Below are 11,611 nucleotides of genomic sequence, written 5' to 3' on the forward strand. Positions count from 1 at the left end.
ACACACACACACACACACACACACACACACACACATGCAATCACACAAACACCAGCACAAGCTGGGGCAGGTTTGAGTGAGTGGATGTGGATTAATAAAAAGCATATTTTACCTCAAATGCTTTAACTTCTACCTCTGTTCCTTGTCCAAGTCAAGTTATCTCTCTCAAATAGAGGTTACAGGTTACAGTAATAACAGCATTTCTGTGGACAGAGTCTTTGAAACAATGTAGTTGGAGTACCTTTATCACTAAAGTAGGGGAGGATCCCAACACTCGGGCCCTAGTGACCACATTTTATTAGACTTTATTTGCTTAACTTGGAGAGCTATAATGAATCGCCCTACATTTCTGTGAATTGTAACGGGGGAGGGGGAGAACTCAGAGGATTTCTCTGGGAAAAAAGATGAGTGGCTAACAATAGAAGTGAGGTCTGCCATGGAATTCAGGAGTGCAGGAGTTGATTCAAACAGTCTCTTTGAACAAGCCAACCATTTCACCTCAGCATCAGATCCACCAACATCACACATTACCCTGAACAAGCCAACCATTTCACCTCAGCATCAGATCCACCNTGAACAAGCCAACCATTTCACCTCAGCATCAGATCCACCAACATCACACATTACCCTGAACAAGCCAACCATTTCACCTCAGCATCAGATCCACCAACATCACACATTACGCTGAACTGGATGACTTCTAGTCTTTCAAAAGACAGCAATATCCTACACTCTTAGAAAAAAAGAGTTATTCGGCTGTCCCGATAGGAGAACCCTTTTTGGTTACAGGTAGAACCCTCTGCGGAAAGGGTTCTACCTGGAACCGAAAGGGTTCTACGAACCAAAAAGAGTTCTTCAAAGGGTTCTCCTATGGGGACAGCCGAAAAATAGTTTAATGTTCTAGATACAGTAGCACCTTTTTTTCTAAGAGTGTAATATCCTCAGAATATTGTTTCAAGTCGTTTGTTTTCCGGTCCGATTACAACATCTCAATGTGCTGTATTACACTGGGACCAGCTTGCGCTTCAGTGACAAGTGAGTGACTCTGTGCAGACCCGCATATTGTGGTCTCCAACCACAGCCGTGGCTGCATTCCTATTGGCTCAGAGTGGGTTCTCGGAGTACCTATTCTCCAGTGCCCTTCAGCCTGGTACACCACTGGCCAATTAGTCACAGGAACTGCAACATATTACATTTCCTACTGCAGACCACAAGGGACCTCCACTCTTAACTCATACTGACTATTCCAAGTCTCACGGAGTGAAAGTATCAACACAGTCCACCATCATGTATAAAACTCAGCCACTTACCCAGAGTGTTTTGGGGTCGTTTCACAGTGGTGGCTGTCAGAGTTCACACCTAATTGGAGTTCAGGGCAAATGTAGTTCATGTTGTGCTGTTGTTCTTAACACATTTCATGGATCTTTTGCACTTCTCGAAAGTGACTAATGGTTGGGAGCATCATTATTTCACTGCACGCTGCCAGCCCAAACATTTTTACAGTCTATATTTAGGATGCAGTCAAGGGCGGGCAGAGGAGGAAGCTATGGGCAGGTTAGTGTTACAGAGTTTTTCTCCTTCCCTAATGCACTAACCACATACAGCAACCTGTCTTAGGCTTTCTAGAGGGCTGTATCAGTAACCTGAAGGCTTCCAGCTCTGCCCCAACTTTTACTCTGTTCCATACTCTGGGATCAAACCCMAACAGCCTGATTGCTGCGCTCTCCTCAGGTGACAAACTCAGCGCTTTGTGACATCAGTTAGGGCCCATGGTATTTATTGTTCAACTCAGCCAACCATCTCGCTCTGCTGTTTTTGGACAGGAAACACAATTCTGTCCCAACACAGCCAGGAGGAAGTCTGCTTTCATTCTCCAACCTGAACCCCCAAAATGGAGGATCACCACTCTCTGAAAGATGGAGGTTACAAAATTGACCCCTCCGCCTTATAAGCCGAAACAGCGGCGTCTCCAGTGGCAGTGTGGAATGCCTCATGTTTTATTTCCCAGATTAACGACTTCATCCCTCATCAAGCGCAGTGTAAACACGGCTCTCAGAGCACACCGCGGCCCCCGGCGGCCCCCGGTGGCCCCCAGCTCTAACGGTTTGTTTTATTCCCAGTCCTCTCATCCGCTCCGCCATATAAGCCTTTCACCAGGCCCAGGGAGCCCACAGCAGTGGAGCAGCCACACGGTCCACTGAATTACACTCCCCCTCAACCTCTCAGCAACTCTTTACCTCCACACCGCAGCGAAATTAATTAATGTTTCCAGTGAGTTCCCAGTGTAGCACTCAGAACATTAAGAGCACAATGCAGTGGTTTGAGCTCAGAGGAAGAGGACTAGATGGTGGCGGATGGATTGAGTGGACACAGTGGTSYATCTCTATTGTGATGTGTGGTTAGTGGCATCTCTAGAAGTAATATAAAGTAATACAAAAACAAGAGTTATTTTAATGTGGCTTTCAAGTACAATCCCTTATAACCCCTTAAGAAATAGACACACATCTTTAGAATACACATGGATGTTACCCACATGCCATCGGGAGGGACAAGAGTGACCTCATGTTTATTTTACATTTTTTGGTCCCACCCTGCATTAAAAAGTCATTTGTAAAGGCTATAGAAGATAATGCCCATTAAATCAACAGAAAGCAAGATCAAGCCTACAGTTTCAGTCTATGTACTGTACAATTTAGAATCCTGTTTCTAAATTAATGGGACTATTTACTGTTTCCTGACGTAAGAACCACAATAACATTCTGGCTGGTAAAGATGGAGAACTTGATTAGAACATGACTTTTCATTCATGCCCTTCTTGTTCTTTTAGTTTTTTTTGGACAGGATTATTTTATGCTGATTTTATTATACCTCGATAAAATGTGTCAAAACAACTTGGCAAATGTACTTATACTGCAATTGAGTAGAAAGAGGACAGAAAAGTTTTTGTTTTTTTATTTAAACAGTGACTTCTAATATTCATGAAACCATTGAATCCCAGCTAATAACACCCAACTCCAGCCTCTGTTGGACCACTTAAAGCTATTTTCAAATGACTCTTCAGCTCATAAAACACATACAACTCTAATGGAAAGAGCTGGGCTTCAACTTCAAACACAGGCTTTATGGTAAACGTTTGGCAGTGCACATGCACAAAACTAAATTCTCACATTTAATGTGCGATCCTCCTGACTAACAACTTAAACAGACGGCTTTGAAGTGTGTTCCACTCACCCATTATGGGGAACATTATTCAGGATATATTTGCGAGGAGCTCTTTGCCAAAAAGCTTTAGATTGTAAATCTCAATCTGAGAGGCGCACAGGCTTCGCTCTGCCCGCCGTGGATCACACGCTCCACAGGAAAACAAAAAGACTGGTCACACACACACACACACACCACACACACACACACACACACACACAAAACACACACACACACACACACACACACACACACACACACACACACACACACACACACACACCACACACACACAGGTGTAGTCTCAAAGTGCTAACAGACAGGGAGAGGAACTGTGCAGTGAAATCTAAATGTGATATTATTTGATAATGTAATATACTGTTTCTCAATACTCATGCCTGATGGCAAGGCCTATAATCATTAAGGAAAAAGGGAGTAATTGTAATTTGTTTGAGGTCCCAGTCCCCATCTGTGGTGGCCTGTGAGTCACTTTAAGCTTGTTCAAAGCTTACTTTGAAGTTCAGAGTCAACATTGGAGGAACGAGAAGCACAGGGAATTGAGAACGATGCCTTATGCCTAATTGGTTTTAAACCAATATTAGTGAAGACCGAACAGATTTCATCTCATCTCTGTTTTCTCCTGCTCTTTCCTTCTGACAGCGTGTGATTGTCATCCAGTTGGCGCAGCCGGCAAGACCTGCAACCAAACCACYGGCCAGTGTCCCTGCAAGGACGGCGTGACCGGCATCACCTGCAACCGCTGTGCCAAGGGCTACCAGCAGAGCCGCTCTCCTATCGCCCCCTGCATAAGTATGACTTGCCTCAGTACTAAGAGAAATGTCCTCAGACAGACCACACAAGTCAGCCCAACCAAAACCCAGCTAGTAACAACACTGGCCCCATCAATAGGAGTAGTCGCTGACAAGTACTCTATCGCACCAAAACCCATGCTTGTTATGCAGGAATTCAAGAGTTCATTTCATGTTGTTATTTCCCCCTGTTCCTTTATTACTTTGGATGGATATTTTAGACCAGAGCTTAAGTAAACAGGGCATAATGTCTAGGCTAACATGGCCTTGTGAGCCGCAGCACCGTTAACAGCCCATCTCCCTATAAATCCACCCAGCCAGTCCAGGGTAATGATGACTAATATGTTTATTGGCAGTATCAGCAGCCCACAGATTCCAGCCTCTCGGCGATAAATGACACCTCCATACACAAGATGGGCTAATGGGTGGCTAGCACCGCCAACACAGCTGGCATGACCAGATAAGATAACGCGGATGGCTGGGACACATAGACATTTACAATTGGCCACCATTTATACAGCCGTTTCAATTGGTGACATTTCCGATAAAGTTGTATTTGGAAATTCAACAAAGCCATTGTGGAAGAGGAATCAGTGTGCTTGGCCAGGATCCACAGCGATAAAATCATTCTGTGAACCCACTGGAATAGGATTTCCTTCATTTTGTTGGGAAAGTAACAAATGTAGTGTAAAAAAGATGGAGGAAATGGGGGTCTTGAAAATTGAGCTGAAACTATTTGGTTTCTCGTATATTTTCAAGCTAATATGTTTTAGGTTTAATAGCTTAATATTACATTTTTGTTATATCAAACTTCCTGACAACTTCAATTTTAACAAGGCCAGGGGCCCTGGCTCTCTGTACCTTACAATACAGCATGCCACGAATACAAACTCAAATGGGAAACTGGCTATTAATGTGTATTCCAAGCACAATCTCTGTGTTCTAATCAGCAATCAGTAACATGACAACCTCTTAAGGAATACCTGAGAGTATATCACCAATGCTCTGAGGTTCATTTAAGCCCCAAGGAAGGCGAGCAGGAAATTGAACTAAGACGTTCTAACAACTTTGCTCCTTTTTCCACATATGAAGCTGTCAAACTGAGTAGTGATGTGAAATGTCATTATATTTGTGCTGTGGTTTCTCTGTGTTGCAGCAGATTCCAGTGTGCATCGCCCACCTCCACCTATACCAGCTCTGAAGAGCCCTTAGGTGAGTTTGTGACACTGCTGAGCCATGTGGTATCCACAGGGTATGGCAATTACTAAAGCATAACATAACAAATGTATTGTATTTTAGTACGAGCACAATTCATATCATTCCACAGTTTCTATTTTTTTATGTTTTTCTATTTCTACATCTTATTTGGGTTCAGGGCCACCTTCATAATTCTAGTATTTTAAGGGTCACCTTCATAATTTGTAGTATTTTAAGGGCACCTTCATAATTGTAGTATTTAAGGGCCACCTTCATAATTGTAGTATTTTAAGTGTCACCTTCATTAATTTTAAGCTATTTTAAGGGTCACCTTCATAATGTGAGTATTTTAAGGGTCACCTTCATAATTGTAGTATTTTAAGGGCCACCTTCATAATTGTAGTATTTTAAAGGCCACCTTCCATAATTGCAGTATTTAAGTGGATGTCTATGTGTCAGGAGATGTTAAATCCAGGTTTTTGGTCAGCTCTCTCTCCCGGGCCTCCCATTCTGTATTCTCACTCTGCCTCCAGCCCATAATCTGATTGCATGCTTCATTTGCACCAGTTTGTTTTCCAATCATCTCTCGCTGCGCTGAGAGGGAAGAGAACCTTTGCTCACTTATTTACAGCCCTATTGTTGGAATGCACAGCTCTGAGTCTGCGTGCTATAGTGCAACACTGATTTGAAGTGACATACCACTGTAACATTTAGCTCATACTTTCAGTCACTGCTCAGTCCAAGCTTGTGAGGTAGATCCCCTGGCATGCGTGTGAGGAGAAAAAGAGAAACCTGGAGCAAAGTATTGGTCTCTAAAACCTGTTGCCTAAGCCAACTTGTTTTTGGTCCAACTTCTACTTAAATGGATACTAGCATGCCAGCAGATWCCCATAGACTTACAGTCATTGCTCTAATGCTAGTTAGCATTGGCTCGCRAAACTGCCTCTAACTTCCTTCTTACTGGACACAGAGACATYATTTGACTCTGGGGAAGTAGAAAAAGGGCCTCATTGCCCAAATCCCRAAGTATTCCTTTAAATTGCCATGCATCTAAAACATATAGGTTCTGTCACTTTTGATCATTAACATGGGACTAACAGTGTGGCTCCACATATTTCACTGAGCTGAATGGCCAACCTGCTACATACGTTGGCGACCAGCTGCAATGGGGTTTGGAGTCTTGTCAGGAACCCCACACAGACACCACCCTCCAAATTAAGAGTGGTGTGGTCCCCAGGGACCMTGGAGAATGGYGGTGGCCCCGCTAGAGAGGCCACACAAAGGGGAMGTTTGTCCTCCCAGCGGGGGCCGGGGCCTTAATGAGAGCTGTGGGTGTGATGGCCAGTCCTGGGATTGTGCTGCTGGGCTAATGGGCAATGCCAGCTATCAAAGGGAGGTACGATGAAGGCCTCCAGGGGCCAGGGGGAGACAAATGGGCCCCCGCCCTAGCCACATTTAAATGGAAATCAGGCGTGGTCGATATGGACTCGTCAAATTAWTTTACTTTGGGATTTCCCTTCCCTTTTTCATTTCTACACCMSCCCGAAAGCTGSCAGGCGTTTCACWAGAAAYGTTTTCTCCACATACRTGCACTYKCTCCCCATCCCCCTGCMTCCGCCCCAATCCGCCTTTTTGGGGGGAGTGCGTTTTTTTCTCGCTCCGCTGTTACCYGGGCAACCTCATTCACACAGAGTATAAAGGGAAAGAAAGGGGAGGACTGGACAGAGGGCTGGAAGAAATAATGAAGTTTGTCCATATTCAGGCAAACTGAAAGGTCCCCTCTTTCCTAACTGCTCCCCCTTTCCCCCTGGCCGACCAGTCCCCCCCATAAAAGAGCATGGGGCTTATTACACTGGGAGGGGGAGCAAAACCAGGAGATGTTYTGGTTCCAACTTGTGTCAGTCAGTGGAAAAGTGGGAACAAACGATTTCCATTTTCTGTTTGGCCTCTCGTCCCAGCCCCATCTCCCCCATTACAAAAGGTGCCTGGCACCCTGACAACACGACAGTCGGCGGACATCGATAAAGCCTCTTGGCACGCCTGCGAGCCTAGGTCAACACAGCCTGGTGTCAAAGGGATAGCACCAGACCCGAAAGCAATTAATCATAACTATGAGCTCTTTCTGGCCACTGGTTTACAGCAGGCTCCTCTCAGAGGCCAAATAGAGATCGGCCACAGAGAGATCGGCCACAGAGAGATCGGCCCCGGCCAACGTGAGAGTATTCTCTTTCTCGCCTTAAGTGGAATGGATACTGCTTAGGCCCCTGCTAATTTTTGTTAGGCTACTAGCTAACTTCCTTCAGTGACCTCCTTTTGTGAGTGACCTTCCCAACCCTGAGTGCTGACACAATGGATGCCAGGAATCTGACAGGCTAGAGATTCTGTGTGGAGAGGTTGGAGGAAGAGAGTGGGAGTGAGCTGACAATAGGATCTGTGTAAAGGTGTCCGCATGCTTCCCATCCTAAACTGTTCTGAAAAGTTTGTGCATATATACTGAGTGTACAAAACCATAGGCTGACCAGGTGAATCCAGGTGAAAGTTATGATCCCTTATTGATGTCACCTGTTAAATCCACTTCAATCAGTTTTTGTGCACTCAGTGTATTATGACATTTTGTGACGTTTTTGTTTGTTTTGGTCTTCGGTAAGGTTTTTTTCCCGGCTGTTCATGCACTCCACATTTTTTCTCGAGGCTATTGCAAGTTCGGTAGCCGAAGTCTACGCCCCTTCGTCGGTCATTGGTCAACAGTAGGGATTCTTCAATGAAGTGTTTGTCGACATTCAATGATAGATGACTCATTTTCATGCACATTTTGTTCACTTGAGAAATACTAAACCAAACATCTTAGTTAGATGTAAAATTGTGTGACTAAGATCTCCTCAGCAAAAACGKCAAAATGAATGACAGATTTCTTGAGTTATCTTAGATTTATTCAAACTATTTTTAGGAAGTGTATACTGGCTACGGCGCCACAAGATGGACAAATAGTACTATTGCCGCTTTTTCTAATTTTTCAAGCGAAGGTCTTATAAGGGAGTATGTGAGCACACTCGTTCGGTTGGCCTACTAGGCGCCAGCCGAACCGAAGCATGCGGAAGCCTTAAGCCTCCACCAGCTCCACAGGGACACCATAACACCATAACAAGAGACAGTGTACCATAAGTACACTAAAATGGCCTGGCAATAGATGTAAGCTTTCAATCCCTTACGGTGGGGGTAGAGTGTAGACCCTTGGATGTACCTAAAAGGCATTTATTAGATAACATAATTGAGGTCAGTCCGTAAACCATGGGAGAGAGAGAATAATTCAAATCTAGATGTTTGTGTTATGTTGGCTGTGCTGTAACCTAATCCACCCATTATTTCACTCGCTTCCACAGACTGTGATTCTCACTGCAAGGCATCCAAGGGCAAGCTGAAGATCAACATGAAGAAGTACTGCAARAAAGACTATGGTGAGTCCACTGTGCAGGAATTATATGCCCAGGCGTCGGCCAGCGGTCGAGGGTCAGATGTATTTATTAGTCACAGGCATGCCCACTCCCAAGCCCCTCTCTGTGGCTTATTCAAGCTCCCAGGATTAGAGTCATTGCATCAAAGGGAAATGGTCTCGGAACTGAGCCCAGGGGACCCCGCTGATGGACAGGCCAACCAGTATTAGACTGAGGAGTGCTGCTTTCTGGGAAATAAGACATGATGGAATGATGGAATTCAAAAAATATATGTATTTCTTGAAGGTTGTGTTCAAAACCAGACAGCTTTAGACTGTGTTTGGGCAATGACGGTGTAAAGCACATTAACAGATGTATCCAGTCTACTTAAACTTTGATTAGTTAGCATGGAAAACATATACATATTATTATCTATCATCTGTAAGCTAGCCACACAAAACCTATGTCTAACATATCCTAACATCCCTGCACTGACATACACTCATTACTATGTGAGATTCACTGGAGGTGGGGGGAGSTGGRSRGAGAGAAGAGTGTTTGCTGGGGGCATCCTCACCGCAGGGCCTCTTCTTTTATCACCAAAGATAGAGATCAGTGGCATCAGTGTCTGGGCAGAGAAACAAAGGGATTATTCAACTCTTACCTCTACATCTTGAGCTTATATCAGTTCCTCCACTCCAGCTGAAACTGTCCTCAGAGAGAGCTTGTGGCACGAGCCAGCCCCCCTGTTGGTTTGGAGAGCTGCAAAGCTCTGCTCTGCCAGGCTTTAGCTGGAACTATTTGGATTTGTTGTCCCACCTTGACGGATGTGTGTGTGTGTGTGTCTTAGGGGAGTTGTACCTCATAAAGAGAGGGCTCTGAGCTGCAGAGGGCCGCAGAACAAGCTCCCACTGCGTCCTCTCACAGTCCCTTTCAATTACAGCTAACGGACAATTTCCTCTCCCCTTCCACCTCCCTCTAAGCCCTGTGGATCTGCTCACCCTGGCCCCTGTCCATGGTCTAGGGCAATSCCTGCTCTCAGCCGCCAGCCTCAGTAGGGTCCAGTTTTATTGCTCCATGGTGAAAGGCTGGTGCACCCTGGGAGCATGAGGCTCTGGCGGGGATCTGGCCATTAGGAATTTTCAGCAAGCCCCATATTAATAAAATTTGCCAAATCACACAACAAATATACTCTGTCATCAATGACTCCACAGGAGTTCATCTGCATCTGAAATACTTGTGATCAAATGTGCCATTACATGCACTGTAGATATCACAGCGTTACAGTAAGTGAATAATATGAAAACATTCACGTTCAAGCCAAATACAGGTATTTACATAGCTTGCTTTTTTAGAACGGTTTCACAAATGAAATAACTTCTGTAACTTGAAGCTAAAAGGACATTTGAGTTTGATGATTGATGATGCTGGACTTGTATCATTATATTCTGAATCAGCACCAAAAAACAGCACCACTAGATCTAAAAACAGAGCAGAAAGAATGAGAAGGGTGGGGGGTAATGTAAGAGAGACAGTAGTAGCAGTAGGAACAGTCCATGGATCATATCATAGGCCTCCTATATAGTGTTTCATTGTGCTGTCCCACCGTGTAGCCTCCATATCTCCATATGGAGAATGATTCCCTCGCCTCTGAGGGTTTTCCATTCCATTAATCACAGTAGTATTATGATGCAGATCTCCTATCAGCAGATTCATGTCTGCTAACCACCGTACAAATCTCCCCAACCGCAGCAGCAGCAGCACAAACCCTGAGGYACGTCCAGCACTCTGCCAGCATTTGAGAACAGATCGTACTCCCTATAGCCAAATACCCACATACGTTTCCTTTATGAAAGACAATGCAAGATCTCTTAGACTCCTGGCATGAGACCTAACTGTACAGTAGGCCTATATCATATTGAATATTTTGGTCACCAATTCCTCTGTAGTTATAGCCATTATATTGGTGTTCAAATTGTTAAGCCTTTRATTGTTAGAATAGATTTGTTCATTCAAGACCGTATCGGCTATAATCAGGGTTTGGGGATAGTTCACCCATATTACAAAATGACACATTGGTTTCCTTACCCTRTAAGCAGTCTATTGACAAGGAATSACTACAATCCATACTTTGATGTAGTTTCCCTGGCACTGATTTTGACTTTCACTGTTCACATGATAATGTTTTAGCGTTTGTGGCACAAATCCCATTCAAGTCAAGTCMACTAAACCAAAGCATGGATTGCTGTGATACCTTGTCCATAGACTGCTTACAGGGTAAGGAAACCACTGTCATTTTTTTATTTGGGTGAACTATCCATTTAAGACTTAGTTCAGTGTTCTCTCTAATGAAACACATCCAGCTGCATTGGCCACACTGTTCCCCTTCATATCTGTCACATGTCCAAAAGCCAGATCATCAATCATAGTTCATCAATCAAACAGAGCGATACATCAGAGACTTTTAACAAACAAAGGTCCAATCATAACAATCGCAAATGTTCTTCTTTTCTCAATCAAATATTGTGGCAACACAGAAAGAGACAAGAATGGAGCTCCTGTTCCAGTTCACCAGAAAAACGACGCCACCAGAATCCATATCTAATTAATCTCAATCTCATAGTCGATTCCCATGGAAAAGAACACAGAAGCTAATAAATGACAAGGCACTGATCATGAAAGGCAGAAAGGGGTGGTCTTACTGGCAAAGAGTTCATCAAAAACAGCATGAGTGCAGATATTCGCTCCTGTGGCTGAGCCGGGGCTGTATACGAGACCAACTCAGGACTTCCTCTGCCTGCAATCAATCATTTCTCAGGGCTTGCCCGGGGCTTTGTGGGTTCACAGTGTCCGGTTCTGTTTGGGCCACGACCCCCCTGGTGTGCGCCGCGGGCCTCCAGGGCCCGCGGAAGAGGCCCCCTGTTTAAACACAGTGGGCACTCTGCCGGGCGGCATACCACAGGGCGCAAACAA

The 11,611-nt window shown here is 44.6% G+C and overlaps 1 protein-coding gene across 2 annotated transcripts in view; it reads left to right on the forward strand.

Moving 5' to 3' along the window:
• LOC112069569 (netrin-1) overlaps positions 1–8,883 on the forward strand; it is a 42,424-nt gene extending 33,541 nt beyond the window's left edge. The window contains exons 4-7 of one of the 2 annotated variants that reach the window (XM_024136904.2): positions 3,862–4,011; positions 4,598–4,605; positions 5,177–5,222; positions 8,588–8,883. In XM_024136904.2, the coding sequence (XP_023992672.1) occupies positions 3,862–4,011; positions 4,598–4,605; positions 5,177–5,222; positions 8,588–8,868 (485 nt within the window). In that variant the 3' untranslated portion in view covers positions 8,869–8,883. Of the gene's footprint in view, positions 1–3,861; positions 4,263–4,597; positions 4,606–5,176; positions 5,223–8,587 lie in introns of those variants that run through there. The other variant, XM_070438591.1, reaches the window with a different exon arrangement.
• Positions 8,884–11,611: the final 2,728 nt, after the last annotated feature.

This window comes from Salvelinus sp. IW2-2015, unplaced genomic scaffold (assembly GCF_002910315.2).
Source record: "Salvelinus sp. IW2-2015 unplaced genomic scaffold, ASM291031v2 Un_scaffold1051, whole genome shotgun sequence".
NCBI lineage: Eukaryota > Metazoa > Chordata > Actinopteri > Salmoniformes > Salmonidae > Salvelinus > Salvelinus sp. IW2-2015.